We start from the raw sequence: 21,045 nt of genomic DNA on the forward strand, positions 1-21,045 counted from the left end.
ATATCAGGACTGGGGAGGTGGCTTAGGGAGTAAAAGCACTGGCTTTGTTCCACAGGACCAAGGTTTGATTCCCACCACCAGTATCTTAGCTCTCAAACACCTGCGACTCTAGTTCCCAGAAATCTGGCATCCTTTTTGGTTTCCAGGCACCTGTGCACACACGCGTGCACGCACACACACACTAAAGATTAACTTAAAGGAATTGCTGGGGCAGGCGAGCTCTGGGGAACATTAGTTGTTTGAGAGGCCTGTTATCCCACTTTTTCTTGTTAATTTTTGGAGCCTCATGACCTCATTCCTTGGTAGAGTGATTGCTGAGGGAAGGGTGATGATGAGAAAGCTAGAGGGACAGTTTCTCTCCTCATCTTAGCTCTGAGTGAGTGGGATGGGTTGGAAAGGTTAAAAAAAAAAAATGAGGATGAAGGAGAGGTGCTCGGAGCCTAAAGATGGGCTGGGAGGAAGATAGAGCTTGTGCCTACTCTGCCAGCTTCCCATCACCGTAACAGGCTACCTGATGCAGGGTACTTATGAAGGAAAGAGCTTCAGCACTGTCACGGGCTACTCATGGAAGAAAGAGGGTCCTTTTGCCTGATAGAAGTTCAGTCCTGCGATCAGGCGACCCTTTGGCTGAGCCTCTGATGAGGATAGTCTATCTTGGTGTCAGTATGTGTCAAAACAAGCTGTCATTTTTGGAGCCAGGAACAGAGAGAGACAGGGAAGGACTGATGGAGAGGCTAAGGGAGCATGCCCGAAGGCTTAAGGACCTCCCGTAAGACCACACTTCCTAAATGTCCACACCCCTAGTAGCCCCACCCTGAGGTCAAGCCTTTGCATATGGACTGGAGACTTGCCCAAGCTGTAGCTCTTGCTGAAGGTTTTCTCTTCCTTTTCTAGTACATGTTTGAAGCAGTGTTTTCTGGCAAGAGATTGTACTCCTTCTGTAAAAGTTCATTTCTGAGAAATTCTGGTAATTGATTTGTATCTGTAAGGTAGAAATTGTGGCCATTGAAATAATTTTTAGTGGATGAATAGTTGGCCTTCAGCCTCTGTCTGTACTTTGTTATATCTGCGGTCTGTGAAGCATGCCTTGGAACCACTCTGGTATGTCAGGGCATACTGAATCAGACAGAGATGTTTTCTGGGTGCAACAGCTGTTCACTAGGACTAATGATTAACTGTGTCATCAATGCCCAAGCTCATAGTCAAGCAAGCAAGTCAGCCTTTCCCTGTGATCATTGATAAGTGGTTACTTTTAGTCTGTTTGTTTTGTTGTCTTTTGAGACAGGGTCTCTCGTGTAGTCCCGGGTGACCTGGAACTCTGATATGTAGACCAGGATGACCTTGAACTCAGAGATATTCCTGCCTCTGCCTCTTTAAGTGCTGAGATTAAATGTGTGTGCCCTCGCATCTGACTGTGATAAGTGTCTTATGTTTGAATTACTTCATTTGATCTCTCAGCCACCCGATAAGGTAATTCTGTGTTATCCTGGTTTCTCAGATGAAGAAACTACCACAGCTGGAAGGTGACACAGCAAGGGTGTGAAGGCAGGCAGACCCCAACCCTGGCTCTGGGCTGCAGTGCTCTGTCTTCCCCAGTACAGGCTGTACAGCAGCTGGCAGCCAGGAATCAGTGAGTTTATGTCTAATGTACTTTCTGTGTTGTGACCAGATGGGAGTGTCAATAGCTTTGAAATTCCCTGTGCTTTAGGAAAAAGACGTCGACGTGGTGGAGCACAGTAGCAGGCTGCCTCAGCGTGGGAAGTCCTGTTTACTTCCGGTCAGGTGCTCAGGAGTTTGGGGAGCCCGGATGGTGGAAACTTGTTCATAACAGACCCCCAACCATGAGACCCGAGGGAGAGAAGCTGGCTGCCTCCACCTTGAAAGTGAAAGGTAAATTGTGAGAAATCCCAGCCTGGGCTCAAGACTTTCCCCAGCTCCCACTGGCTGCCTCTGGAGCTGTGAGCTGGACAGTTTCACAGGCACAGGAGTTGAATGCTAGAGAAAACATGCTATCATTTCCTAAGGAAGTCACTCGTTTTGTCATCTCCTTTGGTGGCCTCCCCACCCTCTGTTCTTTCTGTCTGCCTGTCTTCATATGGTCTCTAGTCAAAGCTGCCCTGGGACTCACTTGTAGCACATGCTGGCCTTAGCTTTGAACCATCCTCCTGCCTCTGCCTCCGAAGCATTTGGATTACCCGCATAAACCATTGCGTGGAACACAAGGTTGTTTTCAGCCTGATCTTTAAGCTTTTTATTGTGGAGATGGAAGCCCACATGAAGGAGTAGAGTGTGAGAGCCGGGCCTCCCTCACCCCAGCAGTGGTTGTTCCAGTGGTGCCATTGATCTTGTTCTCTAGTCCCCCACCCTCCACTCATCTGCATCTTTGACTTGTTTAGAAACATTTTATCCTTAAATAGTTCAGTCTGTGTCTCTAGTATGGTCTTTCTCTTTATAGGATAACTGTGATGCCATTTTATGTTTAAATAGCATTTTAATTCCTATTATCACATGTTGACTTTTATTTAATCTAAAAACTGTTTTTTTGAGACATGGGTGTCCTGAATCTAGCTCTGTAGACCAAGCTGGCCTCACTTCACAGAAATCCGCCTGCTTCTGCCTCCCAAGTGCTGGGATTAAAGGCGTGCGCCACCACCATCCAGCTAAACAACTTTTGAAAGCCTGCCTGTAATCTCTGTACTGTGTGAGTTCAGGCCAGCCTGTTCTGCATAGGAGTTCCAGGCAGCCAGGGCTACGCAGTGAGATCCAACACACGCACACACGCACACACTCACACGCGCACACGCACACACACACACATACACACACGAAGCATAACTAGGTATGTTGGTACACAAAAGCCAGCACTAGAGAAACTTGAGGCATAATGGTTATGAATTCCAGGTCAATCTAAGTTACAGCAAGACTGTTTCAAAATAAAACGAGTAAAAAGCAGAAATATACTATTACACATTAATCCTTCACATTTTTCCTCAACATGCCTGGGACATCTTTCAGTTGCAGTGCGTGTGATCTACCATGGTTTTTGCTTTGGTTTCATTGACTCCAGTATATGTCCATTTTATGATAACATCAAAACACTGCCCTGATGTCTTAGTTTGGGTTACTATTGCTGTGATGGGACACCATGACCAGAAACAACTTGGGGAAGAAAAGCTTTGTTTGGCTTACACTTCCACAGCACTGTTCACCATCAGAGGAAGTCAGACAGGAACTCAAGTAGGACAGGAACATGGAGGCAGGAGCTGATGCAGAGGCCATGGAGGAGTGTTGCTTCCTGGCTTGCTCAGTCTGCTTTCTTAACAAACCATTTGTCCAGGGGTGGCCCCACCCACAATGGACTGGCTCTTTGTGTATCGATTACTAATTAAGAAAATGTCCTACAGACTCTTCTATAGCCTGATCTTATTGCCACTCCCCCCTCTCCTGTATCCCAGCTTATCAAGTTGACACAAAACACATAGCCAGCACACCTATTGTGGAAATTGCGATTGTTTCTTCCTTTGTTAATTGTTGCTGTTATTGTGTGGTTGGTCGGTCTGAGGCAGGTTTCATGTAGCCAAGCCTGGCAGTGAACTCATGATCCTCTTGCCTCTACCTCTGGAGTTCTAGGATTAGTTGTGCCACCAGACCTGAGCTTTTAGTTTTGTTTTGTTTTAAATATTTACTTATTTATTTTTACGCGAGTACACTGTCGCTGTCTTCAGACACACCAGAAGAGGGCATCGGATCTCATTACAGATGGTTGTGAGCCACCATGTGGTTGCAGGGAATTGAATCCAGAACCCCTGGAAGAACAGTCAGTGGTTTTTTTGTTTTGTTTTGTTTTGTTTTTTGTTTGTTTTTCAAGACAGGGTTTCTCTGTGTAGCTCTAGCCGTCCTGGAACTCACTCTGTAGACCAGGTTGGCCTTGAACTCAGAAATCCGCCTGCCTTTGCCTCCCAAGTGCCGGGATTAAAGGCGTGCGCCACCACTGCCCAGCTGCAGTCTGTGTTCTTAACTGCTGAGCCATCGCTCCAGCACCTGGGCTTTTAGTCTTTAATTATTAATTTTAAAATAAATGTATTTGTGTATGGTGTATGTGGGGAGGAAAGGGTGCCATGCTGTGAAGGCAGAGGGTAACTTGTGGGAGTCTGATTTTCTTCCATGTGGGTCCCAGGATGGAGTTCAGGTCAGCCTTTGCAGATGCCTGGGCTCTTTGAGGCAGACCCTGATGCTAGGTATGGAACGATAGCCTCAAATTCCAAGGCAGTGCCATGGAGCCTAGGCTGGCTGTGAGTTCTGATCCTCCTGTCTTTACCCTCCGAGTACTAGGATGCTAGGCCTGAGCCTTCACCCTCCGAGTACTAGGGTGCTAGGCCTGAGCCTTTACTCTCTGAGTACTAGGATGCTAGGCTTGAGTCACTCTGCTCAGCTTTTGCCCTTTCTTATTGTCATTTTACACAGTTTTTCAAGTTTTTGCATATGTACAAATTATAATAAATTACTAAAAATAGTATTGCTAGATCAAAGAGTATATTTAGTTAAAAATGTCAGTGGCAGTGCCGAATTACCCTCCACTATGCTAGTAAAATTTATTTTCTATCAAAAAAGTAAGTCAGGAAGGCATATCATATTCTTGGTAATCCTTATGAAATTTTACCAGTTCCAGGACGTGAAAGAGAATTAATAGTGCTAATTTGTTTAAATTTGCACTGCAGCTCTTGTTTAAGAAAGGTCTTGCTATTGTGGGCTGGCATTAACTATTTACCTCTAGCTGGCTTTGAACTTGAGATTCTCAGCCTCCTACTACTGGAATCATAGGTGTGCACCATCACACCCAGCTAAAGCTTTCTGAAAGATAGGGAAGGCTTTTGGTTGGGGCATTTGTTGAACATTTCTGTGTATTGAACATGATACCAAAAGTACATTGTGAGAAAAATAGCTAATATTAAAAAAAAAAAAGTTAAGGGGATAGAAAGATGGTTCTGCCATTAGGAGCACTTGGGGCTTTTGCAGAAGGCCAAAGTACATTTCTCAGTACCCACATCAAGGTGGCTCACAACCACCTGTATCCAGCTCCAGAAAATGTGGTGCCTGTGACTTTAATTTTTCAAAACCTGATTTTAATGATGGTTCTTAAACACTTTAACTTCTCTTGTAAGCCGGGCAGTGGTGGCGCACGCCTTTAATCCCAGCACTCAGGAGGCAGAGGGAGGTGGATTTCTGAGTTCAAGACCAACCTGGTCTACAGAGTGAGTTCCAGGACAGCTAGGGCTACACAGAGAAACCCTGTCTTGAAAAACCAAAACCAACCAAACAAACAAACCTCTCTTGTAGCCCACCACCCACCAGAGGTAGTGGGAAGAAAGGATATGGGGAAGTGGACCTGCTTAGAAAGGTTCTTTGGAGCAAGTCCTCCTGTGTGTGTTGTCTGGAAATGGCAGCTCAGTTCATAAGTCAGTAGTTCAGCATCTCATTCCTTCACGATCTGCCTTAGCCTTTCACCTGGGCCCACTTCAGCTAAACATTTCTTCACCTGTTTGCCCCAGCAAAACACCATCTAACCAACTTTCCAAAGGACCCTTAAGTTCCCACTTAACATGCCTTCTCTCACCTCTATGTACATACCCAGAAACTCACATAAAAAGAAAATGTATTTTTAAAAAGAATAGTTAACGTAGAAATTAGGTATTTATTCTTTCCCGGCAGCTTCAAAGCCAACGCTGGATCCCATCATTACTGTTGAGGGACTCAGAAAACGGGCAAGCCGGAATCCTGTGGAATCTGCCATGGAATTGAAAGAGAAGCGGTCTCAAACACAGGAAGCTAAAGACATCAGAAGAGCTCAGAAAGAAGCGGCTGGCCTCCTTGACAGGAGCACCTCTTCCACCCCCGTCAAGTTCATAAGCCGAGGCCGGAGGCCGGATCTGATTCTGGAGAAAGGAGAAGTGATTGACTTCTCATCCCTGAGCTCCTCAGACCGCACTCCCCTCACAAGCCCGTCTCCTTCTCCGTCTCTGGATTTCTCTGCCCCGGGGACACCAGCCTCGCATTCTGCCACGCCTAGCTTGCTTTCGGAAGCAGACCTCATCCCGGATGTGATGCCACCCCAAGCCCTGTTTCATGGTAAGACTTGCTGTGTTCCCACCGTGGGTGTGAGCCTTGAGCCCTGCCTTTCTTCTTTCCTGTGTCTTGACGATGGTCCTCTCTACTTTGCACAGATGACGATGAGCTGGAAGGGGATGGAGTTATAGACCCAGGGATGGAGTACATCCCACCCCCAGCTGGGTCAGCGTCTGGGCTGCTTGGGAGCAGAAAGAAGGTCCGAGCTCCTGAACAGATAAAACAGGAAGTGGACAGTGAGGAGGAGAAGCCAGACAGGATGGATGGAGATAGCGAAGACACAGATTCAAACACTTCTCTGCACACTAGAGCTCGAGAAAAGAGGAAGCCACCCCTGGAAAAGGACATGAAGCCCAAGGGACCCAGGTATACACCTGTGAGCATCTATGAGGAGAAGCTGCTGCTCAAGAGGCTGGAGGCGTGCCCTGGTGCCGTGGCCATGACTCCAGAAGCCAGGAGGCTGAAACGGAAACTGATCATCCGGCAAGCGAAAAGGGATCGGGGTTTACCACTGTTTGACTTGGACGAGGTTGTGAATGCCGCACTTCTGTTAGTCGATGGGATTTATGGAGCCAAAGATGGAGGAGCTTCCCGGCTTCCAGCTGGACAGGCTACATACCGGACCACCTGCCAGGACTTTAGGATCCTTGACCGGTACCAGGTGATGTAGATTCTGTTACTGTGACATTTGTTACTGTGAGCAATCTAGGGAGAGGAAAGCAAGCAAAACTTCTGTGCTTCTCTTCCAAAACTGTTCATCATTTAATGCCCTTCATGTATCTGAGTTTCTCTCTGACTAGGCATTCAAGGAATCGCCTAGCCGTGCCTTGCCTCTCTCCCTTGAGGGTATCTGTCTGTGGTCTGTTTCGTGATTGACGAGTTTGTTAAGGACATGTATAGCCTAGATAGACCCTGTCGAGCTGGAGCTGTGGAGGTAAGCACCTTCGTACTCAGGCCTCATCAGGAAGAAATGTGGGTCAGCATTACTCACAGGGTGAGTTCTACCAGTGCTCTGACAACATTCATTCCACTGGGGACCGCTGGGCTGCCCTACCAGCAGCGGTGACTGAGTTTACTAGTACCTGACCCTCATTGACCTTAGCCAATCCGATGACCATGATCTTATCTCATAGTTACATCTCTTTGATTATAGATAAGGTTGAATGCCTTGTGTTTCCTATTTGTTTCTCTATGAATTGGCTGTTTTCAAGAATCTTTGACATTTTTCTCTTGTCCTCTCTGGACTTTCTTGAGAATCTCTGTCACTTGTCTGATTGTCAGTGACATGCCAGGCACCAGGCCTTTTCCTCTGGGTGTGCTTGGAACTTGGGGGCCCTTTCTGGAGTTACCTCCATTTCCTCTTCTGTTTCCTCTGTTCTGCCTTAGGAATTGCCTGTTGTTTTGAATTGGCATTCCTCGTGTGTAAAGGTGCTGGTGTGAATACTGTCGGCTCTGTACGCTAGCCACATAGTCTGCGTGGAACCGAGACCTGTCTGTGATGGACACAGCGGTAGTAGTCAGTGTTCGCTCTGTGCCCACCCCAGTGAGCTCATTTATTAAAACGGGCTCAGGCTGGGCTTGGCCTGTAGATCCATCACCATGACTGCTCTAGCTCCTGACTTAAGCTGTGGTTTTCAGTACTGTTGTTAAGTGTTGTGTTGTTGATGACCCCTCCCACACTGCCTTTCCTTGCTCTCTTTCCTCTTGTGTTGTTTATATAAATGTTAGTGGACTCTGATTTTTCTTTATTTCTCCCTGTACTAACTTCTTGCTGGATTTTTTTCTTTCTTTCTTTTAAAGATTTATTTATTGTTTGTTATAAATAAGTACACTGTTGCTGTCTTCAGACACACCAGAAGAAGGCATCAGATCTCATTAAGGATGGTTGTGAGCCACCATGTGGTTGCTGGGATTTGAACTAAGGACTTTTGGAAGAGCAGTCAGTGCTCTTACCCGCTGAGCCATCTCGCCAGCCCTGGACTGCTTTCTCTAGCAGTTCTTTACAACATGGTCTCTTTTAACATACATACATCTATACATACATACATATATACATTTATTTATGTGTTGTGTGCATGTGCATACCACAGCACATATGTGGGGTCAGAAGACAGCTTGCTGTAGTTGGTTCTCTTCTAGCACATGGGTTTTTAGTGTTGGACTCAGGACTCAGGCTTTACCTAATGAGCCATCTCACCATTCCTAAATATGGACTTTTTGAGGTATATTTTGGAAACATGTGTGCCTAGAATATATCTTTATTTCATTTTTTTTTTAAAGAAAAGATGTATTTATTTATTTTATGTATGTGAGTACATTCTCTGCACACACACCAGAAGAGGGTACTGGATCCCATTACAGATGGTTGTGAGCCACCATGTGGTTGCTGGGAATTGAACTCAGGACCTCTAGAAGAGCAGTCGGAGCTCTTAACCGCTGAGCCATATCAGCCCTTTATTTCCTTCTTAGATCTAAACAATAACTTACAAAGTTTTAGTTTTGTTTTCTCCTTTGACATTTTGAAGTTGTAACTTCATTGTCATCTTATGTACCGGTTGCTCCTGAGACAGGGTCTCACTATATAGCACTGAACTGGAACTCTGATTTGCCTGCCTCTCTTCCAAGTGTTGAAATTAAAGGTGTGAGCTACCATGCCTTGCCATGAGAACCCCATTCCCAGTGTTAATTAATTAATTTTTTGTGGGCTTTTTTTTTTTTTTTATTCTCCCGTCTTCTGGTCTTCTGGAAGCTTCCAGATTTTCTGTTTCTGATCTTCAGTGTACTTTCATTGCTTTTTCTGTCTTTCATATCTGACAGACAACTCTACTCTTCGGTTTGCAGTTGTTGTGTGAACCTTTCCTGGGGAGAAACAGACATCTCTTTGCCCCAGTTCTGCCACCAGCAGTAGACCAAAACAGCAGTTCCAGTCTCGTCCATGAGTTTAATTAGGGTCCCTACTTTAGTGTTTGCATGCCTATTGCTGTGAGAAAGCACCCTGACAAAAGTGATTTAAGGGAGAGAGGACTTCCCTTGACTCATGGCTCCAAGTACAGTGCACGATGGCGAGGAAGTTGGAGCATGGAGAGCTTGAGGGAGAGCTGGTCAGAGGGAATCTACTGTCCCAGCTAGGTAATGGCCCCACCCACAGTGGGCAGGTCTTCCCTCTTCAGTTAATGCCATCCAGATAACCCCCAGCAGGCATTCCGAGATGCCAGTTTCCCAGGTGCTCCTAGATGAAGTCTAGTTGAGTTTAGACATCACAATTCCTTGCAAGAAGGGAAAGGTTACTTACAGGAACATGGGCACCTGCATTAACTGTTTATAAATCTAGGGGGCACGGCTGGAGAGATGACTAACAGCAGTGGCTGCTGCTCTTCCAGATAGACTAAGTTGAATTCCCAGCAACCTCATGTTGGCTCACAACCATCTGTAATATGATCTGATGCCTTCTTCAGGCATGTAGGTGTACATACAGATAGAACACTCAGGCATATAATAAATGAATACATCTTTTAAAAAGGTATGTGCCACAATATATATTGGCTGGGCCAATAAATACTTAAGAAAATCTTGGGCAGAGGCGTGACCTCATGAGCACCCTATATTAACCATTGACCATCTGTAGCTTGGAGGAGGGGTGTAGCCTTGTGAGCCCAATCTTGTTTAGATCTCCTTCAGGTAATCATAGCTGCTGATGGGTCTGGAGGGCACCAGCCGTGGCATGCCTGGAGGATGGCGTTCCACAGCAGAGGTGTTAGCTGAGCTTCCTCCTTCTGCGGTGTGGTGTCAGACACTAATCAGAGCTGTAACTGCTGCACGTGTTTTATGTCCCCTTTCTTTCTGCTGTTCCTGTCATCCTTTCCTGGTTTCCCACAACTCTTGGACATTCGATTCCACTCATTTATAGTCTTTTCTCTGCCTTTGGTTTGGGAAGGTTTTATGCAGCTGCTCAAGCTCAGAATGACCCTTCTAAACTATGTATTGAAGGTTATTGATTAGTCCACTGTCAAAAACAGGTTTAGTTTCTGTTGCTATTCTTTGCCCTCTGCATTATCTACTTCTTTGTTAGGACTTCCAGCTCTTTTTAAACTACCATCTGCTCGCCCCTTAGAGCGTGTAACGTATCAGCTACCACTGTTAAATGTTCTTCCCAGGGATCTCAGCATCCCTGCCCTGAGTGAGTGTGCTGGGGCTTGCTCTGTCTCCTCAAGTAGTCTAACCATGGTGGCTCAGTGTTCCGTCAGGGTTCTATGAAGTAAGAGGCCCTGTTCCATCACATCCATGCCCCCGTCGCACCCCCATCAGCTCAGGCAGCTGCCCCCTCTCCACACTCCCAGGCACCCATGCTACTGTTTTATACCTCTAGTGTATATTCCTGGGATGTGGAACACTCAGTTCACCACAGTGGTGCCTTTCCTCTGTCTCAGGAAGAGTCCAACAGAGCAGCCCCTGAGAGGGGTGTAATGAGGCCTTTCTAGCCCCTCTAGTGCAGAGCCTGCTCTGTTCTCATTGCATTGTTAGTTCTAGCCAGCTTTTCCTTCCTAGGCTGCATTAGTATCCCTGGTCTCACCGGGCCGAGTTAGCATACCTAAAGAAGCACATTTAATGCTGTCACATGTTACTTGACTTTGAAGCTGTTTTTTCTCCACCACTTTGCGATTTGGTAAATCGAGTAGTATAAGCCAGGCACTGTTCTAACTGGGATGCCAATGCTAGGTAGGCTTCTGTCCTCTGCAGCTGACATTCTCAAACAGGGGAGTGATGGGGTTAGCTCACTGAGCTAAGATGCACTGACTTAGGGCGTGTGTGTGTCTGTGTCTGTGTGTCTGTGTGTGTGCACGTGTGTCATGGAAGGACTGCTGTGTTCCTGGGAATTAAAACCAGCCTCTGAGGGAGGTAACCTTGCAAGAAGTGCTGACAAGGAAATGCCAGGAGGAAGAAAACTGAATGGAAGGCCAGACCCAGGCCCCGAGGCGTGAGACAGACTGGTAGATGTGATGGGAACATCGAGACGACACAGGAGTGTGAGGCCAGAGTGTGACAGAGTCAGGTCTTGCAAGTTCCCTGTAAGGCACAGATGAGGTCTTTGAAATGTATTCTGTACATACAGTGGGAAACCATATAGGAGTTGTGAGCCAGGGGGGCATGAGTTGATGCTTGCTTTTTAAATAGGGTCTTACTGTGTAGCCCTGACTGGCCTAGATCTCACTTTGTAGACCAAACTGGCCTTGAACTCGCAGAGATCTGCATGTCTCTGCCTCCCAAGTGCTGGGATAAAAGGTGTGTGCCACCATGCCCAGTTAGTTTATTTTTAAAAGAAGTGTGTGGCCTCTTATGTGGAGACTGGATGGTGTGAGACAAGAATGGGCCAATAGGAGGCAGTGATTGAGGCCCCAGGCCATGTAGCAACAGAACACCGTAATTAGGGCGTGGCAGCAAAGTCCAGGCTTGGTGAAGGTGTTTTGGAGAAGAGAAGAAGTTGCAGAGGTTAGTGGAACTTTGTCACATCCATAAGATTCTACAGGACTCACATGAGACTGTTAAGGGGAGAAATTGTTCTGTGGACTGCTGGGTCTACAAATTACCTGGCATGGCATTGAAAGCCACCCCCAAACTTGGTGACTTGATGTAATGAGTACTAAATATTTTTTGAACTTCTGCCCCTGCCTGACCTCAGCAGAGTGGTTCTTTTACTTTGTGAGTCATTGGGGTCCTAGTTCCATGGGGCCTGTGGTCATCCACTGGCCTAGTTGTAGCCACCTGGAAACCTTATGTGCATTGTGCATGGAGTGGAAGACTTGGGCTTGAAGAACCAGGTGTTGCTTCTGCCACTCTGATTGGTCAAAGTTCTTTACAGCCATTATACCTGCAAGAGGGGGGGGGGGGGTGTCGCTAGTGGCTGTGTTTGGAAACTGCTTTCGGAGCTTTGAAGATTGCTTTGAAATTCACTTGAAGCCTTGGAGGAATTTCAAAGCTGGCTTTTGAGGAGTTTGGTGTCCAGGCTAGAGAACTCTGGAAGCAAATTACAAAGGAAGAAACCTTGCTCTTTTCAACAAGTTATTTTCTAGGCTAAGAGCAAACTGACTCTAAAAGACAACTCAGTTTCTAAGCTTCACCTTGGCACTCCTTTTGTGAAGGTCTTTTCATCTTTGTTGGAGTTCTTTGCTGCTACAGCCCTAATTACGGTGTTCTGTTGCTACATGACCTAGGGCCTCAAGTTAGCAGTCCTCAGCGGAGAACAGCACACCACCAGTGTGGCCAGTTCACACCCGGTGCTTCTAAAGCAAGTATGTGAAACCTAGGAGTTCTGTCCCAAGTCCTGCCCAACTAAGGCCACATCTATGCCTAGTCTCGGGTGGGTAGTGCCTCCTTCCTGTGGTGACAAGTTTTAGGGCTAGTAATCAATATCACTCCTGCCTTGGCCATATTTACCTGCTGTAAAGAGGACACAGTCAGTCAGAGGTGGGGGGGGCAAAGGTGGGGAGGCCATTGGGTTCTTAACCATCATAACATAGCAACATAAGGTTGCATAATAAATAGTAAATAGTCCTCCTATGTTAGCTTTTTTTTTCCCAGACCTGTGAATTATATGTCAAAACTTTACCTTTCCAATTAGGTGGTCCAAAAAGACCCACTCCTGACACTCAGAAAGATCACTAGATGTAAAAGACAACCATTCTTGAATAGTTTTTTTATTTTTATATAAACCGTTTTCTTCTCACAGACTGCCTTACCAGCCAGGAAAGGATTCCGGCACCAGACCACTAGATTTTTGTATCGTTTGGTGGGATCAGAAGATCTGGCTGTGGACCAAAGTATTATCAGCCCTTATACTTCTCGGATCTTGAAACCTTATATCAGGTAACCATGGGGTCAGGGGTGTCAAGAGGAATGATGTTGGTTTCTGTCCTCATCCTACAAGGGTAAATATAGCCTGACTTGAAGAGGTTCAGGCAAGGACAGACAGCGTGGGCCTTTGAAAGAGGTTAAAAAAAAAGCAAGACTCAGTTAACCTCTTAGACTTATTCTTGTACTTTTGGTTTTTTGAGATAGGGTCTTCAGTTACAATATTTACAAGCTGCACGCCTAGATTGGGCAGATTTACCTCTGCACTGTTCTACTCTGTTTCCCAGCTATGAGATCCCTTGCTACTTGCGGCTTCTCTGGGCCATAAGGCTCTGCTTCAGGATCTTGCTACACAGCCCTGACTGTCCTGAAACTCACTATGGAGGCATGGCTGGCCTTGACACACAGAACTCCGCCTTCTTCTGCCTCCCAAGAGCTGGGATTAAAAATACGTGCCACCACACCTGGTCTTGTTCACTATCTTAATCATTTTTTTTTTTTTTTTTGTCTAAATGCCACAATTTAATATATTTAATAGTCTGTGAACTGAAAAGCAAAAAAAGGAAGTTGTCTTAGTTGAGCCGACATCTGAACTGAGCACTGAGGCAGATTCTCTTCTCAGTTTTTTTCTTTTTGGTACGGTGTGTGTGTGTGTGTGTGTGTGTGTGTGTGAACAGGTACACATGCATGCAGGTGCACTCAATTGTGGAGAACTGTGGTAACTTTGCATATCTTGCATTATTACTCAGAACCTCTTTTATTACATTTAATTAATTAATTTTGAGACAGGGTTTCACTGTGTAACATTGGCTAGCCTAGATCTCAGTGTGGAGATCAGGATGGCTTTGAACTCACAGAGTTCTGCCTGCCTCTCTGCCTCCAAGTGCTGTGATTAAAGGCATCTGCCGCCACATCTGAATCACACTTTATTTTTTGATGCAAGAGTCTTTCAGTCAACCTGGAGTTCCCTTTTCAGCCTAGACTGGTGGCATATCTGCTCCCCATGCACTGTGCGCCCTGCTTTTACATGGTTCAAAGTCCTCACACTTGCATGGCAAGCATTTTACCTACTCGGCCAGCTCCACAGCTCCATTTTCTTCTGGAACAGTTTCTAAATGAATGCCGTCTAAGCAGTGAGTGGGAGCCAAGCTCTGCTGTCAGCCTGGTCCACCCCACCTAGCACCGTGTTTCTGGGCAAACCTGAAGAGAGGTTGTTTGCAAAACTGCTGCAGCCTTTTCTCTTCATGATCTTCTGCAGCCAGCAGAATTGGACAGTCCCTCCTTTGTCCTCTGATTATGCTAGAGAAGCATCTCTGTGTCGGGCACTTCTGAACATATCTAAGTGCAGTCTGTGTTTCTCACTTCACCTCATGCAGTCTCCGGTGGGTACCGGAGGGGTCTGGCTTAATCCATGTTCAGAGTGAATTCATAAGGCATTATATCTGCGTGCTAGCTAGCATTTAAAGAAGTGTGACTTTGTATAATATTGCAAGCAGTTAGCGGTGCAATAATGAGCTATAGTAATGAGTGTTTTTCTTGACTTTAATTTGTTTATTTTCGGTGGTGCTGGAGGCGTGATTATGAGACAAAGCCACCCAAACTACAGCTCCTGTCACAGATTCGTTCTCACGTGCACAGGAGTGACTCTAACTGGACACCTGAACCTGATGCACCTCTCGATTACTGCTATGTCCGACCAAATCACATCCCAACGATCAACTCCATGTGTCAGGAGTTTTTCTGGCCCGGTATGTTTCTACTTCCAAACCAGGCAGATTGATTTTTCTGTATGTAGTTTATTTTACCCGGATATGTTTTTAAATAGTGTCTGCCATGTGACCCTAAGCTCTTTACTCTTGACTTCATTTAGTCTGTCTCTACTAACAGAAATATTAAAGCATAAATGCCTCTCACTTTCCTAAGTTCAAGAAGCCAGCAATTAAGTAATCAACAGTGTTTCTGTTTGTTTTTCTCCTGTTTGTCTCTGCTTCCAGAATAAAAGGCTCATCCTGTTTTGATTCTGCCTATGTTTAGCTATCAGGTAATGGCTCTCCTAGATATAGACTCACAGCCCGCATGTGGACACTTTTGGTTTTGGCCTAATAGTTCTTTAAGTTTTGTTGTTTAGCTATTAAAGAGTGTGAGGACACCCAAAAGGTATTTTTAAGAAGCCAATTGCCCCCTGACTTGAGAAGCAGCCAAGACCCAGGCCATCAGTCAGCAATTTCATTGATAGAGATGAGCATACACTCTGTGGGCCTGCTCTGAAACCTATGGGGCACATGTGTGTCACGGATTTTATCCGGGTTAGAACCCTACCCTGCTTATGATCTGACAGTGTAGTTCTATCTCTAGGGAAGGTACCAGGCCTAAAAGTCACATTCTGAGAGTATCTGCTACATCTGGCCCAATGTTAGATATTAGCTACACGTTATAATTTTTATTTTATTATGAAAGCTTTCATTGGAAAGCTCGTGAATGGTGTGTAAGTGGGATAAAGGAAAATTCTATCAGCAGGCTCATGAGATGGCACAGCAGATAAAAGGGTTTGCCATGCAAACTTGCATCCTGAGTTCTGTCCCCAGACTCTACAGTAGAAGGAGAGAACAGATTCCCCACAGTTGTCCTTGGACCTACACACACACACATACCATGGCTCATATAGCCTCACATGCACAACAACAATAATAATAAAATTTGAAGGGAAAAAGAGAGAGAACGGTATTGACGCTCTCAGGGACCTTGACTCTTATTCTGTCAGGGCTCAGTCTGTACCTTATCTTAACACATTGCAAGAAATGAGACATTTTAAAATGTGCCAAGTCACACACATGGTAGACAAGGCTGAGTCAAAGCCAGGTGTGTCCATTCTGAACCTGGACTGCTCTCTGCTACCCAACCTGTCCTGTCTCTCTACTTTTAACATATGTACTTAGAAAAGACTATGCTAATTTTGATATTTTCTAAAATGCATTTTTCTGATCCGAATGTGTGGTATCTATGGTAATGGCTTTGCCTCCAATTTGTGGAATTTTTTTAGCATGCAGGTGTAACAATAAATACAGGCTGAACAGCTTGTTGTTCATTAGTTCCAAAAGGCCCATGGTCTGAGTGTCTGGCTGGTTCTTTTCTGTAGGCATTGACCTGTCTGAGTGTCTGCAATATCCAGACTTCAGTGTTGTGGTCCTTTATAAAAAAGTCATCGTTGCCTTTGGCTTCATGGTTCCTGATGTGAAGTACAACGAAGCTTACATCTCATTTCTGCTTGTTCATCCTGAATGGAGGAGAGCGGGGATCGCCACATTCATGATTTACCATCTGATTCAGGCAAGTTCTCTCTGCACATGATTCAACCCTAACAAGTGATGATGCTCTCAGGGCTTCCCTGGAAAATAGGAGGAGGTATGAGGTCAGCTGGCTTGTCCAGTGTAGTCCAAGCAAAAGGAAGCCATTCTTCCCAGTCATGAGACTACAGAAGCACACGGATAAGACCTCCAGCCCCTAAAGTAAGATTTTATTCTTGGCTTCAAAGAAGCCCCTATGCAAGCATGAATCATAAAAGCAGCTGCAAAAATCACATGTGAGACTGTAAAGCACACGCCCTGTCTATAGTGTCTGTAGTGTCTGTTCTGCTCTTAGAGTAAGTCTCTTGTGACTTTGGGGAGTGGGCATACTATCTGTTTATAAACATTTTATCACAGTTGAACAAGTGGTACATTATGAATGAATTAATGAATGAATGAATGCAAGCAATAGGGTTTTTTTCCTCCTGTAAACAAAAGATTGTTTTGTTCTTTAGGCAGAATGTTTTCATGAAACTCTGGTTGGCATGGGTCTTAACTGTGTCTTACTCAGTGTTCAATATCTGTGAAGACACAATGACCATGGCAACTCATATAAAAAGAAAAGTATTTAATTGGGACTTGCTTACAGTTTCAGAGGTTTAGTTCATTATCCTCATAGCAGAGAGCATAGTGGCACGCAGGCAAATGTGGTAGCTGAGAATTCTACACCCAGATCTGGCATATCTGGCAGGAGTAAAGAACCACTGGGCTTGGTTTGCAGTTTTGAAACTTCTAAGCCCACCTTCAGTGACACACTTACTCCCACAAGGCCATCCTTGGCTCACAGAGTGCTCTGCAGGTCTCTGGCTCTTTTGTTAGCAGCAGGGGCTGGAGTAGGGTGTGGTGATAACTCAGAAGGCATCCTTGGTGCTTAGTGTGAGGCCTGGCATGGAGGCTGCTCCTTGGTGACTCTTTGCTCTGCTCATCTTTACATGTGGAAGTATTTGTACCCCAAAGAATCTGTAAGCCCAAGGGCCCACACATGGGCTCAGTCTGTAGTGCCGGTCATGACCATGGTTAGCTGTCTGTATTGACCACTGCGGGCACCCACAGAGTCCTGTGTGCTCACTCCATGTAGCTGTCCTTGACACAAGAACTGTGGTCTCTGTCTCAGATGTGTTAGGAGTCACAGTGAAAAGTAAATAAAAGAAAAGTTCTCCTGTGTCCCTGACAGCCAGAATCATCAGTGTTAAGGACTGTCAACTGCAGCACTTTGGTTCCTTCCTCATTAAACAAGTTCATATCTGTGTAGCTAATTAAAGAATCTAAAAACATGCCTCTATGATCACAGAAACATCTTTGCCCTCTCTTTGTAAATACAGAAGCCTCAATTCTGGGAAGTTAATTCTGTCAGATATTAAGGGACCTAAAGACTTAGGGTTATACAATATTCAGGCTTTATGATTAAAAATTTAGTACTTTGATTGTTTTCTAGCATTTCTAGGGAAGGAATTATTACAGGCTTTGGAGATGGTATAGCTGTCATCTATATGGAAAATAGAAATTTTCCATTCTGCAGTTCTTCAAGGTTGTCATATTGTTGGTACTGATATGTCTGATATTTAGACTTAATTGAACTACAAATACAGTAATATGGAGGCTGGAGAAATGACTCAGTGAGAAAGAGCACTTCCATTGAACCTGATGGCGAGTTTAATCCCTGGAGCCCATATGGCAGGGGTGAAACACTGACTTTCTCTTTTTTGGGGGGGGTATGGGGAGGGGGGGGGACTCGAGACAGGGTTTCTCTGACTGTCCTGGAACTCACTCTGTAGACCAAGCTGGCCTCGAACAGAAATCCGCCTGCCTCTGCCTCCCAAGTGCTGGGATTAAAGGCGTGCGCCACCACCTCCCGGCACACTGACTTCTGGTAGTCCTCTTACCTCCAAGTTGTGCGGCATGGCGTGCACGAGCCCCACACAAACTACCCACATTCACAGTGATAAGGAAGTAAAGTGTCATTGGAACGATGAAACAGCTCTGGAGAGATGACTTGGCTGTTGAGAGTTCTGACTGCTTTGGCAGAAGGCCTAGGTTTGGGTCCCTGCACCAATATGGGGACTCACAACCATCTGTAATTCCTGCACACATGTGGTTCATGGACATTCACTCATGCATATTGTAAAATAAAATATAAATATGTATGTATGTAATATAGTAAAGTAGCCTAGTGGCCTTTTGCTTCGGAGTAGAAACAACCCTCCAGAGAGCATGACTCCCTTAGACTCGGGGACTCGGGTACTGTCAGCCGTTGCTAGGTGCTGCAGTGCTCTGGGCTCTCACTGGATGCTGCCATGCCTCAGCCCGTTCCGTTACCCCACTTGCTTCCTTCTGAAGAATGTTTCATTTGTTCATCCTCCCCCTGGCCCTGTGGCTTCACCTTGTGTCCTTCACTCTTTGGCAGACATGCATGGGCAAAGATGTGACTCTTCACGTCTCGGCAAGCAACCCCGCCATGCTGCTGTACCAGAAGTTTGGCTTCAAGACTGAGGAGTATGTTTTGGATTTTTATGATAAGTATTACCCACTGGAGAGTACCGAGTGTAAACATGCATTCTTCCTGAGGCTCCGACGCTGAGCTGAGCTCTGCTCTTCCCAGCAAATGGTGGATGCTGCCAGAGAGGGGCATCAGAAGCCCTGCAGGCCCTTATCCTCGAAGTGGGCCCTGGTCTCCTGTGGGTAATAGCCACCACATGGTCCAGCCGGGTGAGTGAAGCCAGTGGTACAAGTGGGCAGTTCTGCCGTCCAGAAACCATCCAGCAGGCCCCGAGTGGCCTTCCAGCAGTATCGTGGACTCCACTGTAGACCAGAACCAAACGACTCTGCTATTCTCTTCCCATACAATGAGCGAGCACAAAAGAGCCTCTGAGCTGAAGAGTTTGAGAATGGGCTTGCTCGTCCTACGTTAGAGCTCAGGAAGAATGAAAGGTGTTAAAGATTGCCAGTGCCCTTGCTGTCCTGGGACGAGAGGTTATGAGGGATCAGGAATGATCACAACCCTGTTCTCAGCTTGTGCTGTGTTGTCATTGAACCCCAGAGGACTCGTGGGGCACTGAAGTCCTTTTGTCTCTTGCTGACTTTTGTCCCGTTCAGGAAGAATATACTCAGTGTCTGTCTCCACACTGCTTTCCCTGATCTACCTGTCAGCATCTGCTTGCAGGGACACTGACCTGATACAAGGAGTTTACTCTTGGCATGGCCTGGAAAATAGCTTGAGAGGAACATTTGAGCTTGCCAGGCCCTTCTCATGCTCAGGACAGTTGCACCACAGGAGTGGAGGTGTGGAATGGTGCAGGCAGACCTGGCAGCTCTCGCTGTCCACCTCTTGAAGCTGCTTCCTGTGTTGCACATGTTTGAGTTGGACTACAGGTATATCTTAAGTGCATTCCAAAAGCATCAGATATTCTCCAATAAAAGTCCTTACCTGCAACACCTCACGGCCAGGGCTGCAGCCCAGTCATTTGCACTCAGCTTGTCTTTAATTAGGAACAATGGCTCCTTTCTTGCTTTGTGGGTTCTGAGTTGGTTTGAGAGTCCAGAAAGAGCTGAATGCTTTATAACACACTAGTATGCATGTTTAAAACTACCCTGTGCAGCACTATTTAGATCCTCTGTTCATGCAGCTCGAATTCCTGTGTTGCTGGGAGTGTTGCCCTGTCATTTGGTCAATAGTCAAGACTGTTTCTTTGCAAAGTCAGAGCAGCACCATCTAGAAAACTTGTCTTCATGTTTTCTTCCTTCCTCCTGAGCACTTTCCACCTTTTAAAGGCTTTTGCTGATAATGGGTCATGAGCCCTGTCTTCGTTGCTTTTCTCTTGCTTTGATAAGACACAATGACCAAGGCATCTTACAGAGGAGTTCATATGGGGCTTACAGTTTCAAGGGTTCAGAGTCCATGACCATCCACGGTAAGGAGCATAGCAGCAGGCATACATGCGTGCATGGCACTAGAATAGGAGTTTAGAGTTCTCACCTTGAGACACAAGCATGGAGCAGAGAGAAAACTAACTGGGATGGTGTGGGCTTTTGGCCTCTCAAAGCCCATCCTCCAACAAGCCCACACCGTTTAATCCTTCCCAAACTTGTTTTACCAACTGTTTCAAATATATGAGCCTATGGGGGCCACTCATTCCAAACGCTATCCACCCTATGAAGTAAAATGGAGAAAGCCTTCCACAGCCTGGAAGTCGGCTTCCAGCTGTCTTTGGTGAGTGGCTGGAGGTGACTATCTCCCGCTTCCTGGTGCTGAAGAAGGCTGTGATTGCTTTAATTCTATTCCAGATCGGTTTTAAGGTCTCCGCCTTTCTCTTTTATACAGTGTAGCTTTATCTTTTCCATTTTACATCTTTTTAGAGATTGATTTTTTTTTTTTTCATGTGTATGAGTGTTAAAAGTAAGTGCATGGGTTGGTGAGGTGGCTCAGTTGGTAAGAGCACCCAACTGCTCTTCCAAAGGTCCGGAGTTCAAATCCCAGCAACCACATGGTGGCTCATAACTATCTGTAACAAGATCTGATGCCCTCTTCTGGAGTGTCTGAAGACAGCTACAGTGTACTTACATATAATAAATAAATAAATCTTTAAAAAAAAAAAAAAAAAGTAAGTGCTGGTGTCCTGTTTACAGTCAGGACCTGTTTAGGTAGGTATCTCTGACAGTTACAGATAGTTCCAGAATTACTTCACATTGATGCCTAATGTCAGTCTGCATTAGGGTTCTCAATAGGAACAGAATT

The 21,045-nt window shown here is 45.7% G+C and overlaps 1 protein-coding gene across 1 annotated transcript in view; it reads left to right on the forward strand.

Annotated features, from left to right (window-relative positions):
- The window catches only part of Kat14 (lysine acetyltransferase 14), a 38,653-nt gene extending 18,902 nt beyond the window's left edge, over positions 1-19,751 (forward strand). The window contains exons 5-11 of the mRNA XM_021193943.1: positions 1,709-1,890; positions 5,710-6,126; positions 6,222-6,784; positions 12,848-12,984; positions 14,542-14,717; positions 16,106-16,296; positions 18,718-19,751. Coding sequence (XP_021049602.1) covers positions 1,709-1,890; positions 5,710-6,126; positions 6,222-6,784; positions 12,848-12,984; positions 14,542-14,717; positions 16,106-16,296; positions 18,718-18,891 — 1,840 coding nt within the window. The 3' untranslated portion in view covers positions 18,892-19,751. The remainder of the gene's footprint in view (positions 1-1,708; positions 1,891-5,709; positions 6,127-6,221; positions 6,785-12,847; positions 12,985-14,541; positions 14,718-16,105; positions 16,297-18,717) is intronic.
- The last annotated feature ends 1,294 nt before the right edge of the window (positions 19,752-21,045 follow it).

The sequence above is a fragment of the Mus pahari genome, chromosome 3 (assembly GCF_900095145.1).
Source record: "Mus pahari chromosome 3, PAHARI_EIJ_v1.1, whole genome shotgun sequence".
Classification (NCBI taxonomy): Eukaryota; Metazoa; Chordata; class Mammalia; order Rodentia; family Muridae; genus Mus; species Mus pahari.